General features: G+C 28.4%; 1 protein-coding gene across 1 annotated transcript in view; it reads right to left on the reverse strand.

Annotated features, from left to right (window-relative positions):
* The window catches only part of LOC111635949, a 34,361-nt gene extending 22,272 nt beyond the window's left edge, over positions 1-12,089 (reverse strand). Inside the window, exon 1 of the mRNA XM_023381099.1 lies at positions 11,971-12,089. Coding sequence (XP_023236867.1) covers positions 11,971-12,072 — 102 coding nt within the window. The 5' untranslated portion in view covers positions 12,073-12,089. The remainder of the gene's footprint in view (positions 1-11,970) is intronic.
* Between the last annotated feature and the right edge of the window lie 4,373 nt (positions 12,090-16,462).

The following is a 16,462-nucleotide window of genomic DNA, read 5'->3' on the forward strand; positions in this document are numbered from 1 at the left end:
CGGGTATCTGGATAAAGACGAGCATTTTAATTATGAAAGCAGATGCCGGCTAAAGAAAAGATTGCAAAACATTACTTTAGATAAATTAATCTATTAATTATAATTTTAAGAGTGATCAAATGCGCATTTCTCCGATTTATATCCATAAATATAATAGGAAAAATGCACTTAGAATAACTAAACTTGAAGATATATTAAATAAATTTGAATTATAAACGTTTATATTTAAAATTATATAAATTACTTGCTAAAAATGTATATATATTTCCAAATTTTTGACTGTTACAAATTATCGATTTGATTTACATCCAGCATATTCTCTAAACAATTCCAAAAATGGACAGTTTCAATTTCTCAACATAAATAGCCACAAGTAAAGGAAGATATATTACCAACTTCACTTCATCTTTTTGGTTTTTGTACTGGAAACGAATATATTTCATTCTTTGTATATCCGTAACACAAAAATATTATAAATACTCCACAGCATCCCTAAGAGCAATGGTTTCCAGGAGACAAAAACCATTTTGAAAAATTAGTTCAAAAAAGAAGACACGCACACTTTTTAATTATTAAAATTTAAAGGATATCTTCTATTAAATAAAATTAATTAAAAAAGAAAACAATAAATCTACTTTATATAATTATTTAAATAATTTATACTCACGACGTTTTATTTTTGGATGAGATGAATACTAAGAAGTGGATATAAAATATTTCTGAGTTTACAAATGTAACTTCTTAGTACGTGAGGGATTAGAAAGCGGGTTCTGTTGAATAAACAAAGATTTAAAGAAGTAGAGAATCAGCGAATTTACAGGTTTGCAGTTTGCTTGACCTCGTACTGTATTTAGCAGAAATGAATGGTGGCTATTAATGTCACTACAGGATGAAATAAGTAGCAAACGTGGATAGAAAAGAAAGTTTCATTCCATAAAAATTATTTTTTAACGATATTTTTCGCTTTTTAAAAAATATAGTATAGATATACGGATATTTTATTTTAAACATGTTATTAAGTTAGTAAGTGAAAGAAAAAAACATGTACTGTATGTAAAAGTTTTAAATAATTAATTAAATACAATTTTTATTTAGATAAATGGCTATAATTTTAGCATGTTATTATTATAATAAATGAAGGGGTGAAGGTAAATGATTTACATTCTTTTCACATTGATTCTTTATTAACGTATACAGTGCAATGAAGACAATACAGGTCTAAGAAATACATTAAAGATGGCAATAAACTTCTGAACTTCATCACAACAAAATTAAAGACCGCATAAATTTACATTAAAAGCACCTAAAACAAACAATATTAGAAGTTGGGAAAGAACCTTTGGTAATATACAGCACTGTTAACACATTTTTCTGTTTACCGTACTTGTCCTATGGCCGAAACAATGGTTATATTAAAGAATAGAAAAGCAATTTATTTCTAATTAGCGGTTTAAAAAGTTAATTTAAATATCGAGCAAACTGAAAAAAGAATTATTTCTTTTAATTCAATATGTCTTATATTAAGCTATTTTTATTAGGTTAAAGTTTCAATAAGGATATATTAGGTTTTTGTTGGGATATATATTAGGGGTTTTCATTGAAGTGTATATAGATTAGAGAGCATTTCACTTTGGGATATATTAGTGAATTTAATTAGGGTATATATATAATTTTTCTCATTTACTTATCAATATATATAGATTAAGGAAGCTTTCATTATTAAGCCTATATATATACAGTATATATGCTAGGGAAGTTTTATTAGGGTATATATTAAAGAAGTTTTGCATTTGAGAATTTTTCATTAGGATGTATGTTAAGGAATTACATGGAATTACTTTTATTACAGTATAAAATTTAACTTTTAGAAAGTTTTAATATTTTGAGTCACAATTTTTTAGATTTAAGTAACTCGGTGAATAAATAAGCTTTGCAATGAAGAGATATTGAGCATAATAAGAGAACAGAGAATAGAAAATGTTTGAAATTTGTATAATTAGAAATATATTCGTCATTCGGAGAGTCATTAACATCAACATCACGAATCAGGATTTATTCATTTAGAAAAAAAGAAATAAGTAAAACTTCATAATGAGCCCTTGGTAATACGTGTAAACATGTAACAATTGCGATTAAATTTTAATTGCGGAGCAATTTTTCTGCAACTAATCGTTTAATAATCTTTAAATAAGATAATAATCTCAAACATGCATTCAATACCTCTCTCAAAATTAGTCACGTGGAAGCATCATCCATAATAACAATGATTAGTTTCATGTTAGAATCGCAGAAATGATTTACGCGAAGCATTAGCATATTGCTTAATTGGCATCGGAACTTCATCACCATAATCGAACTTAGGAAACTGTTTTGATGAAGTAAATTTGTTATTAATATCTTTAGAAATTATATCTTCTAAGCTACACATGTGATTATTTTTGTATTTAAAATAAACAATGTCTTGTTATTATACATAATATACAAGATAAGCTCTATTATTGGAGAGACTATTTTGAATATTATAAATATATTACTTATACAAACAATGGCAAAATGTCGTTGTTTATCTTATACAAGAAACCGACATTATTGCAGGTACTTTACGCACAGAAACGTTCTTGTTTAAAAAAAATCTGCGCAATACACTCCATTATTAAAATATAACATATAAAACTCTTATTTGAAAACAGGGAATATAAAAATCATTATTTATACGTACTCTGTCCTTGTTGATCCTGTACAATACAACCAATACTATAGATTTTATTATTGATATAAAATTTATGAACAATTTCTTAGATAAGAGCTTTATACAGTAGATTTTATTATAACAAATACAAACTCTATTTGAGCTATCCCTCTACACTACTTGAATACTATAGACCCAAACCGTATTATTTATAGAGTCATAAAATGCAAATATTCTTGCTAATCCTACAGAAATTAGTAGTGTATATAATCCTTATTACTAATACACGAATCACTTATCTAAAAGAAGAAAAGCTTAAGAATAAATATTAACACAAAATATCCTACTTGAATGCCAGGAATACTATCAACACTATAATTTATAATACAAGCAAACTCTCCTTGTTGACCCTATTCAAACTGACAGCAGTATTGGCATAATAATGTAACAAATAGAGCCACTACACACGACATATGCAAAATTTCCCTTATATACCCTATTATTACTCACATCACATACGCAAATTTCCCCTACTTAAAAAGCAGTAATTATACTTATTATTGTACAAATCCATAGATTAAATATAGAAATATAAGTGGAATAAATCTGTAAAAAGAACAAATTAAACAACAGAGAGGAAAATCAATACGGTTACCATTTGGCAAAGTAATAGGATAATAACGAATGAAATCTACACATTGCACATTATCTGTATAGCCGATTAGAGAAGAAGAAAAGTTTAGTAGAGAGATTTTCTTCTTCGCTTATTATCGACGTAACGCGTACATTAATGGATTAAAGAAAGGTAGTAACTTTCTATGTCGCTTCTTCTGCCCGTTGAATCGGGTGATGGAGATCGAACTTTATACAGTCAACCTTAACAGAACTGTTGAATGCGGTCGATGCAACTTAGAAATCATCCAGCTTTCTAACACTTTTTTTTTTTAAGTAAAAGAAACAAAAATCCTATTTTCCATTTCATCGATACTTTTTTTTAGAGGATTTAATCCATTTGAAATTTTAAAATCATTTAAGACAATGTTGTTGAATTTTCGGACCGTAACTAATGTCAATGTTCTCGAAAAGAATTTAGAAATCGTCTACTTTTTTTAGGAGGTTGAAACAAAGACCGTTAGTGGTAACATTTGTCAAATATTTTGACATTTATTTTAGATAAATAGTAGAACTCGAATGAGCCATCAACTCTGTCGAAGAAGAGACAACTTTGACTGGTTTTCTTTTCCAAATGGACGAATTGTAGCTATAATGGAGAGACTGTAACGAAATGCTACTCTTGAAGGATGGCATCTTCTTCTTTTTCAACAAGAGCATAAAAAAATATTGTCGTCTAACTTCTCATCGTATATTCCTTAAAGAAAAAAAAATACATTTTCTATCTTTTTGATTGATTAAATGTTATTTTTCACAATTTTTATTGATAAAAAATAATTTTTAATGAAATTTTTTAGAAATGCCAATATTAATTGANAAATTCCAATAATATAAAAATTTGAATTTTAAGCTTACTGACATATTAATAAATCTGGCTCTTAGATAACATATTACTTGTAAATTTGTGAATTTCTTGGGCAAATAACTTATTGAGAAAATAGGAAATGACATATTTAAAATTTATTGAAATGTTGCTATTGTTATTTCTGTTAACTAATTTATAATGTTATTTTATTCTTAATTTAGATTCATCTTTGAATATAAAAGATGTTTGATCTCTAAGTACAATACAGTTCTAAACATGATGATCTTGTATCTATGATTTAGTAACTATATTAATATATCTTAGTAAAAATATCAATTATCATTATTTGAAACAATGCAAAATGATAGTAATTGGTTTGAAATGATACGAGTGGACTTGTCAATAGAAAATTTAAAATCAATTAATTTATAAAATTATTTAATTTTATAAATTAATTCATAATTCATTAATTCATAATTTTATAAATTAATTCATATACAAAGTATATGAATTAATATCCATACATACCAATTAGAACCATGCATACCAATTAGAACCAACTGAAATAATTTAAGATCAATAGCTCTTCTACCTGTCTTAAGAAAATGTTTTACGGCAATCTTAGCAAAAAGATTTCACCGATGGCCCAGTGAAATGGACTTAGAATCCAAATTTCAATATGCATATGTAAGAAATAGAGGTACTGAATTTGCAATATTTTTGCTGCTATTAATAATTCAACTCCACTTGTCAAAAAAACATGAAAACCTATTTACAACTTTCATAGATATTGAAAAAGCTTTTGATACATTCTATGTACTACTTTTGGTTCAAAATTTGAGAGACAAAGGAACAGGCAAAAAGTTTTTGCAGACAGTGCCTAAATTATTTTCAGATTATAATACTAATATCATTCAAGGAAACAACAATCTCCTTTATTTAAATTATCTTATGGAATTCTACAGGGTGATCAGCTTTCTCCATACTTAACACACCACACTGGGATAAAGTTAATAATATACACTGAAGCAACAGCAGTTATTCTCTATACCTGTGTCTCTCAATTTTTAATAATTTATGATATTTGACTATAATAATAAAATTAATAATAATTATATNTGCACATGTATTTATTACAATTCATTTTTTTTTATATAATAGAAGGAGAAGCTTTAAACTAATGATTATTGTTGAGTATAACGATATCATTTTTCAAATAATTATTGGTGTGTGCCGTTTTTTAATACGAGAAGAGCGATCCAATCAAAACCACCGTTCTAATTTCCTTCTCAGATAAGCAACCTCAACATCCACTACTTCTTTGGCATCTTTTAACATCCCAACTCGTTATCAGCTAGTGCAGCTTTTGGCCTATCTCCCCTCAATCCTAATGCATTTTTGGACCCTTCTGTCTGCTCAGGTTCTTCAGCAAACCAGACATATTCGCCCACTTCACCAATCAATAAGTTCACTGACAGAAGAGAGGACGGTTGCATAACTCGTAGTCTGCTGTGAATGCTCTAGCAACACATGATCACTCTCCCTACCTATCCGTATCTCCTACCCCAACTGTTGCTGAATCTCCGACATGGAAGGGAAATGATGGAGAAATGAAGTACCTAAAGTACCACGCTGTTGATACTTTGACCTCGTGCAACACATTTCAAATACATATTTTAGTTAAATAAATATTTAAAATACTGAATTTTAGCAATTGAAAAACTAATTATATTAATTATTTATTCTACTAAATATCTTTATTCTTTCTGAAACCAGTGATATTTGCATTTTTATAACCGTAATGGCCGATCAGGTTACTGAATTTTGTAATTGAAATGTAATAATATATCATTGGATGTTATGGTAAAAAATCATCATATAAATGACATTATTATGTAAAATATACAAATGCAACTGGAACCATTGAAAATCTCTTGAATTTCTTTACTTTTTCAGAAATTGAAGACATTGTAAATAATTTTTTGCAGCAAATTTACTTTAATATGCTTCAGCCTTTAATGCCGTATAAAATTAACTGTTCTTTAAAGTAATAATATTAATAATTATTTTACAGTATTTATTGATATTTTTTAAACTTCAGAATTATTATTTCATGAAAAATAATTCGGAATCTAAGATACTTTTCGCTCATTACGTGAAAATATTTTTATAGAAACATTGAAAATACGATCGAGGTGGTAATTAAATACCGATCTATCATAAGTTGAGGGGAAAAAAAGCATCGCATTCATTTGCATTTCCACCAATTTGAGGTGTCATTTCTTGGTTTTTCATCCTCATTAAGTATCTTTCGATTTTTGTGAAGATTCAATTAATATAAGAAAATTAGAAAGTTTTGTGAGTTTTTATGTTTTCATCAGACATAATGAACACATCTAAATGAGAAATGTTTGCATCACAGATGGGAATAGGGGTACTCTTTTCTTCATTAAAAGGCTTAAAATTTCTTCACAAGAGCTATCTAATCGTTAAAAATTATATGAAGATTACTATATTATACTATGCCACATTATTTACATGTGATGTTCTTCGTAACATTCTAAGACAATTTTAAGTATTACAACTACGTTTATCTAATATCTAATCATCTAATCTATAAGAAAACACCTCCTAAAATAGTTATAAAAAGTGAGGAATAATCATACGTAGCCTAATTATAATCTTAACGGTTTCCCTTATGATTGATGCGTTAATGTACAAGAAAATATGTTAAAATCTAGATGAATTATAATTTACTGTATAATAAGTCATATGTTGAAAAAACATGAATTCTTTTAGAAGAACATATAAAATACAGTATCTATAAGTACAGCATTTGAACTTTTGTAATCATCTACATCAAAGATTTCCTAAATCGAAAATTGCAGCCTAATTGGTTTGGAAGATTATCGTTCACATTAAGGATCGCAGTTTGATCAATTCAGAAAATTATCATCTATATTGAAAATTACACTTAATTGGTTTGGAAAATTATCATCCACGCTGAAGATCACAACCAGATCATTTTAGAATATTGAAATTACAATTAAGTCTGTGATATTTATAATAATAATTTGAGAAGGAAGAGAAGAAGTAAAGTAATTTTACACGATATTGTGTATTAAAATCTAATAAAAATAATCAATATTAATTGAATAAATGAAGCGGAATCTTCTCCGAAACATTCAGGAAATCTATTTGAGATGAAAATTTCAGTCGAATCTGTTTTCAAAACACGAAAACTCGATTCGGAACAACTTTTAACCCATTAAAACCATGTCGGAGGAAAGTAAATGAAAATTTGATGTTGACTTAAGGTTTCCTCTTAGATACGGAGTAGTAAATTTACGGTCAAGAAAAACAACTTTGCTTTTTTACAGCCCTAGGGACGATCACTTCTGTTACCATAGTAACAGGACATAATGTCAACAAGTGTCTTCCTCTTTAGACAAGAGAAACCCAAGTTAATCTAATATATGTTTTTGCTTGTCATAAAGAAATAATATTTTATATATTGTTGAATAAACAATATTTTTAATGTAAACGACCATCAATCAGACTCCTCTACAAGTATTCATCATTATGATCCTTTCTTTTTTTGTTAGATGAAACAATTTATAAAANAAAAAAAAAATGGAAAGCCAGAAGAAAGGCAAAAATTGAAAGAACAATTAAACTCAATTATCATTACAGTTTATCATGTATATTACTTCTTCCCACTCTTCTCATCTGCAAACTGCTCAATCACAAACGAAAAGACAATTTCTGCAATTTATCAATTGTCTTGAAGTGAGATTATGCATTTCAATTCTGAATTTCAAACTGACATCAAAATACGATAAATTTCACGCTACAAAATTTTATGAATAAAAACTAGATACGATTAAGAAATGTATAAACGCATATTTCTTTTCCCCTCGAAGGGAGTCCCCCTAATAAGGGTCCTGGAAAGAACATCCTAATCATTTTGTAGGTCTACTAATAGGCCTATACCAATGTTTCAAGGAATTTCGATAATTCTAATGCATATTTGATTTTCAATTTAAATATTAAATAAAGTAAACAATTTTAAATACGACAGAGTTTGTTTTCTATTTATTAAGCAAAAACTTGTCTACGTTGTCTTCATAACTCAACGAGATTATTATTATTTTTTTAATAAAGAGAGAGGGTTCTCGATGGGGCCAAGCAGTTGCTTGTTTTGCTTCCTGGAATATCCGCATTGGAGTCGATACCGACCTAAATGGGAAGCCCTGGACCAAACATTCATATTCTATAAATTTCACTGAAGTTTAGATTGCTTGTTGACATTCCATCTCTATCTGACCGTTTTTTCAACAAGGACAGAATTTTGGAAAGTTTCAATGAACTACAGAATCAAATTGAATAGAAAATAAAGCCGGAATATCCAGATTCTGAAAAGTGTGTGCTGAAGCAATTTGTGTAGCATAGAGACGATATTATTTCTGTCGATGAAAAAATTCTTACAGAAAAAATTGAACAAGTAAAAACTTCTTTAAACTGTGTACAGTAGACGAACAAGAAATTTTTAAAAGATGTTAGATTGGGCACTTGGTGTGATAAACCCTTACGTAAGATAACCTTTGTAGTTATATAAACCAAATACTATGACATAACAAATATTAAAACGAAAACTATATAAAGAGTTTAGTTATTTTAGCCTACCATTGTCATGTTCATCGCAATACTCGGATGGTGTGAAATGTCACAATTTCATTGGTCAGACTGGTAACCTCGTATTATGTAATTTTCCTATTCGAATGCCACCATACCGATGGGTCCGATAGGAAGGACTATGCAGACGGAGGTTGAAGTTAATTCGACCAAAAGTAGTAGTAGTCCTCCTGCTGGGAGTGAAGATGGTCAACGACTACTACTTAATACTGGTCTACTATTAATATTTGAAAAGTGATCCGTGTTGGATAGGTTGTGATGGTCCGCAAATGATCGAGTTGTTAACCTTAACGTCCGAAACACTTCATATAAAATTTGTTTAAAAAAATCTTGTAAAAATGCGAGAATGCTTTTTGTGATCCCATAAAAAAAACTGGTGAAACCGGGAGGAAAAAGTAAAGCTCAGCAAAAACATCTAAGTAAAGGAAATTTTTGAAAGTTGTAGCATAAGAATAGTGGAAGCAGATTTGACATTAAAGACTTAACATGTGGATAAAGTGCACATAGACTACAACTAAAGGAAATTCGAATGAAGCAATGTCGCCATGATAATGAATAGGAAAAATAAACATCGGCACAGAAAAAGACTTTGTGCCTTAGAATGGTTGCACGTACATAAATTTGGCTGAACGTTAGAATATCTTAAGCAGTATCAGTGAAAGAAGTTTGAGGCAATGGAATTATGAGTTACTAAGGGAAGATGAAATCAGGGGAGGAAGAAAGATGTCCAGGTTTCCTGATAGTTAAGCGTGTCCTCGTAAATATCGCGTTTATAGAAAAATTATTAGAATTGGTTTGGTTACGCAACACGACACGTGGACGATCTGTCAAGGAGGATGCATCCCGGGAAGACTTGTGTAAAGCTGGCTCTAATTTAAGTGTTACTAAAACGATGAAAACCCAGAAAACTCCACGTGGCCATGCGCGAACCCAAGGCCGACTACTGGTGTTCGGTGGTTTTATCCACGATTACTGAGCGATATTTATTGGGCTGCAATTTTAAAAAATTGTAGACCTATAAATTCCCACTATCTGTCCTCCATTAATCTCGAGAACGGAGTTAGATAGATGAAAGTCGAGACCAGACATGGAAATCGTAAGAGAAAGAGAACTAGATTAACTATATATCAACTTCCGATTTGTACCGCAAGTTACATTATTTTAATTCAAAAAATTTCCCCGAACGGAGTTAGATACATAACCGGTATGACTCTATTGCTAACAGGAAAAGTATGATGTACAGGGCAAAATACTACTACATTCCACGCAGGCAAGTGCGTTGTGCTACCTGTCGCAGTAATTCAGTGAATATAAAATATTTTTTAAAATTATATTTAGTTAATTAGTTTGTTAAACTTTTTCCAATAGATGGTGCTATGTGTAAAGCCGGCAATAAAATGTAGACAGAAATTAATCGATATGTAAAAATCCAATCTATAATCTGGTGTGGGATTTACGACATTATGTGAGTTAGAAGTATTTGAACGTAACTACCGAGTTTCGTAGCAATTGGTCGAACTGCCTAGGAGTGTATAACGAATAAAGAAGCAAACATTCCCGTTTATATATATATATAGATAGATAGATAAAATAGTATATAATGCTATTATCCTAAATCAGGGGAGGCAACGTGGCGCCCGAGGTACCTTTCAGATTTGCCCTCTCACAAACGCAAATATTTACACTTGTAATTTTATTTAATTTGATTTTGTGTTATTTTAAGTACATACAGTACTTTTAATTTTCATTTTTTAACTTTTTCGTTAACCTAACCAGTTACTTAAATTTTAGGGCTTATCATACCAGTGAATATGATATTACAAAAAATTTCTTTAGTTGTAAACTTAGATATAAAAAACAATAAATAAATAAAATAAAGAAATTTTACAATGATTGAACCTAAAACATATACAATACACCAAAGTGTGTATGGGGCTGTCCATATATGACATCCATACTGGAAGGAAGGGAGGGAGTTAAGATAATGCTAGTTGTTAGTGTAGTTGTGCAATTTTTAGTTTTTCATTGGTGACATGCCTTCTAAAACCAGTTCAGGTAGATATTGTGCAGTGGTTGCCTACCATAATGGTTAGTGTGTTCTTTATAAGTGGTTTGAAGCTGTATGCGATGTACACGAAAACATGATGCATCGAGATTGTCCATGTATTCAACCGTTCCAGTTACATTCAATTCCACGTGATAAAAATTTAAGAGAATGGTTAACCAGCCAGGCATGTATATCTAGATAAATACTTTGCCATCATAAGACACAAGTCCATACAGAATAACTTTCAGATAGGGTTTGTGATGGCTCTACATTTGTCTTAAGGACACAAAGTGTTTTGTGACAATTTATTAATTAATTGAAATTTCACCTACTTTACCACTTGAAAAATAATTATAACAGTCAAGACCCCTATAATTAAGCATTTCTTGATAATCAAAGACTTTACTTTTAATAAGATATTCAAATATAGCTGGATATTCCAAAGGTGGTATTCTCTCTTGTCATTATTCCACGATTTTACAGTACTAATTGATGAACATAAATTAGAAAATACAAGTTTGTAGAAGAAACTATGCAAAAATCCGAAAATTTTGCATTATACTTAATTCTATGATATCCTGTGAATATTTTGATTATGAATTAAACGGCGAAATAAATATTTCCTGATAGATAATAACAGTGGAATGTTAGTAAAATTACAGAAGCCAATTTTGCCACTTACTTTTTATAAACAAACGAGAATTTATTGTGACATCGTCACAATGCTGGGATACAAATTTTTAAGCATATTTTTAATTTATTTAATTTAAATATAAAGAATTTCCTAAATTTTCCTTCAAAGCATGTTTTCAGATTTATGATTCATCATTTACTTTTATCATCATATGACTTAAGTGTTGAAATGTAATTTAGAAGATACACTCAAATTAGTACGTCTTTCATAATTAATAAACGATATAAATTAGTCGACAGTCTATAAACTGAGAAATAAATGAAATTTTAAAAGTTTATTTCACTATGTTCAATATTTCTTAACTATCAATGCCGAAGGAATTATACATGTAAGTTACACATAAATACGTAGTACAATGTATGACTTACCTCGCACTGATAGGAATCAATGTAAGGGTTAACGGATGATGAGTCAATACAAAGGTAAAAAGAAAGATGTAACATTACAAATAACATTATTTTAGTTAACATTGTTACAAAATTAGCTCTAAAAACCGATCTCTAACCCATTGAATACATCAACAATCAAATCCATCCGTTAAAATACGTCACAAAACTACTTATATTAACAGATAATAGTGAAGATTACATTGATAACAGTTTTGATAAAGCGTACAAGTCTATAATAATAATATTTAAAATAAATATGTTATTTTAAAAAATAATTTAAAAATTTTAGTTAGCAAAAGTTTAAAAAAAAAGGAGAACAATAGAACTATCATTTAAAAATATAAAATAAAATTGCATCACTACAGAAATTTTATTCCGTTAAATTTTTAATACACTCTATCCATTTAGAAATTCTAAATGGATAGAGTGTATTAAAATCATACACTCTATCCATTCATATTATTCAAAATTTCAATTATGATTCTGTTGTTTTTGTTTGAATTGTTTGCTTTTGTACTCTTCAAGGATGAATCTATAAATTTTGATTAATGACTTTTATTATGATTAAGTCGAGAAATCTTTTATCAAACAACAGCGAGTAAAATTACAAAAAATTAGAAATGCCAAAATGCTAACAGAAGAAAAATATCATTATGTAAATAAGAGATATTTATATTAACATTCTTAAATTTATATAAAATACATTAAAATCCTATTTTTACATTATATTGTAATTTGTTTTTAAAAACCGGTCGTATTTATCATAATAATATCTTAAATTGAGATTACGTTCCTGGATATGGTTTTAATTACAGAATACACACAGAAATGATAAACTAAAACACATAAATTCTGGCTGTCATTATAGGAATTTATACCAGTCGCAAAAACAGGGAGTTATAGAGCATTTCCCATTAGGTCTACTCAGCTCTAAAGGCGCAAAAATTCAAAATAAAGAATAAGGGAAAAATAATTTTATGATTATTATTAAAAAGTTAAATAGGAGCAAAATAAGACGTTAGTTGAGTAGCATTAATTTATGAATATACAGCATGAACAAAATATTAATGATGTAGTTTCAATAGCAGGGCCCTTTGCATATTTAAAAATCTGTAAAATTATAATTATTGCAGAATTAAAATTATAAAACAGGATCATTTACTACAAAAGTGACATTATTACTTTTAGGAGGGCCTGCGTATTGTGGGTCTAGGAGTGCCATATTTCTAAATGCACCACGGAAGTGAGGGTATCTCTGAAATCCCTGGATGTTCAACTCTTATTTTTGACTTGATTTTACAAGAGGTAAATGCGATAACTAATATTATATTATATTGAAAGTTCTAATCGAATAAAACAACATCTAAACTTCGAAATTAAATAAAAGTTTGAAGTTAGAAACAGAGTTGGAAGTTAAAGAAAAAATTATAATGATGCGATTTTGCGCTAATTATCAGGTTATGCGTGAATAAAATGAAACGAAAATACCAATCAAAATACACGAGCATACTTCAATCTTTTTATTTAGTTTTAAAGAGTTTTCTAAATTTTATAACAAATAATACTTTATGGCTGTCCTTTGAGAAACAGTTCCAAATTGTAATCTAGATAGAATTCAAGGCACAAACTGACAGATTTATTAAATTTAAAAGGGGGATGAAATGCAATCAAATCAGGAGAGAAAATGATTAGAAATATAAAAATTCTTATTTTACGTGCTATATTTAATTACAATATACCCCACTTTACGACCGTTCGCTCTCTTTACAGCCTCACTTTTACGACTGGTATAAAATTTCAATTATGATTCTGTTGTTTTTGTTGACCACTCTATTAAAACTTACTTTCAAGAACATAAATCTCTTTATAATATAAAGTCTACTGAAAATAGAACTGTTCGCTTGACGACGATTTTCTAAGGACTAATTTGGTTGTAACAAACGGGAAGATAGTTTACTGTATTAGTTTTTTTAAAGATTAATTTATGTTTTATCGCTATCATCGATACGTTAGAAAGTTTAAGTTTTCAAAGAAAAGTTTAAATAACTGAATGGCTGATAAAATTATAAATCATTCATTTTTTTAATATATTTTCTTCTTCTGATATAATATTTAAGTTCTTTTATTTAATAAATAAAACCGTTGCTTAGCATCTCTTAAATCTGTAATTTTATCAACAAAACTCATAAATTAAAATATTTGTTTCTGACACCTTCTTTATTTCAGAAATTTCATTTAATTTTAAAAATAAAAATGTATTTATAAATTTAACAAATTCTTAAAAAATACAGTAAATTAAGTATGAGATATATTTACAAATTTATATTTTAACATGATTACATATTATAATATTAATTATTATCTTAAACAATGTTAAGAAAATCTTTAAAGACTTTCTTTACATTATTTACTGTTTTAAAAAACCTGCTTTAACTAGAGGATTTAGAATCAAAATTATGAACTGTTCTATAAGTTTGTCAAAGAATTTGATTAATTAATTGAATGCTTTTGAATGAAGAGAATGACGTATTAAACAAATATCCACATTAAATAAACTTAATTAAAGGCTAGTTTTCTGATAAAAGTGATACTTTAACAGTATATAAGATAAAGAAAAAGAATCTTAATTAAATTCTGTACTTCTCTCCTTTATAATATTTAATAGAATGTTACCTTTCATTTGTATAATTTTATTTTGTTTTTCTCAACAAATTTTTTTATTTATTTTTAGTTTTGTAGAATACGATCGTATAGTTAATACGCCACTTTTACAGTTCAAAGTCTATGTTTGTATGGTAAACACTTGTTGATAAGGAAAAAATTCGAAATCACCTTTCTTATGAGGTATTTACACGACAATTTCTTTTGTAAAAGTGCTATTTTGTTCATTATAATAGAAAAAGTTCAGTATATTTCATTAACAAATCATTTGCATATATTTATTTTGTTATTCATTTTAATGTGTTTAAATGTATTAAAATCCTTACTACAAAATTCATGTTTGAGTAATATCCGATTTTTAATTTAGAAAGCAAATTTCTTCATTAAAAATATGGGAAAAAAATGAGATAAACAGATAGAAAATTGAACTTTTTAAAAAATTCTGACATTTTAATAGCTTTAGAACCGTTTGGATTCATTTATTATCGTGCATAAGACTAGTAATTATCATCCAAAGACTTTTCATACTTTTTTTTTATAAACCATTCAATGCTAAGGTAATAATTCCAAATTAATGACTCACGTGACAAATTCTCAAAGTAATTAAGATATTTTCGACCACGTTATCATTCGCTGCAATCTGCTGCCACCTGGTTGCGAAAATTACAAAATTCGAAAAATCATATATTTCTAATAAAAATTTGAAATAATTAATGTTTGATTAAATGTGTGTTAAGAATATTGATTCAATACAAAATGTAAATTAAAATGGTAAATTATCATCATAAAAGCTAAGTAATTTTTAGTCATTTAATCATAAATGAAAAAAAGGTAATTGATAATTTAGTTGAATTGTTTGGAATGTGATATTTTCTTTTTTTATCTTCAAATTTGAAACAACTTATTTTTCTGCTATATTCAGATTATAAAANAATAATTATTTGTAAACATTGGAAAAGCAATAATGTAAGCAGAGCATACAGTTCCAAATTTTTCATGTTTTTATTCAATCTCATCTAAACAAACTCATTCGCATGAACTATAACTCACAGATTTGGCAGTCTCAAAATCAATCAGTCAAGCAAGCTCAACCGAGAAAAGAAATACATCATTCTTGCTAGACTAAGTAAATCATCAGACATTTAGGTTCATGGCTGCTAAAATTCAGGTAAAATGGATAAAATGCTAAAATGGAGGTATTTCTACATTGCAGTGATTATATTGTAGACTAAGTGATGCTGTTTAGGTGTGTGACCGAGCTGCAAGTCATTTTGGCATGTTTAAGGCATATTAAGCTTATTTTAGAAACTTTTTAGAATATGACTTTGTTCTATTCGATGATCATGCCATAAAAAGAAAGTTTATCTGAAACAACAATTGATCACCAGTTTATCTGAAACAACAACAGCACACTATTGTATAGTGTGACGAAACGTGCACTGGTAAAAGGCTTATAGATACGTGCATTTGAAACAAATTCGACAATACCAAATAAAAAACTTAAAATTGACAATGAACATTTATTTTTCAGTTTTTGCAATGATTTTGTAAGCCATGTTAAAAGTCTGTTTTGATTTGTACATAAAAAGTGTGAAGCATTTATATGAAAGAGCTGGAATTGAGTCAAGGAATACTTGAGTTTTATACAGTGTTGTTATCAGTGAGCCACCTTTTCAAAATTGCTGACCAGGTCATTTTAAAATTAAAATGTTATACCAAGGCATGTGCAATGTCACTTTACAGCCAAGAACTGAACAATGCGCATGCCAGTTTTAAACTAGTTAGGGACTTGTGTTGGAACAAACCTAAT

This window comes from Centruroides sculpturatus, unplaced genomic scaffold (assembly GCF_000671375.1).
Source record: "Centruroides sculpturatus isolate CEXI.00-Female unplaced genomic scaffold, Cexi_2.0 scaffold37, whole genome shotgun sequence".
In the NCBI taxonomy this organism is placed as follows: Eukaryota; Metazoa; Arthropoda; class Arachnida; order Scorpiones; family Buthidae; genus Centruroides; species Centruroides sculpturatus.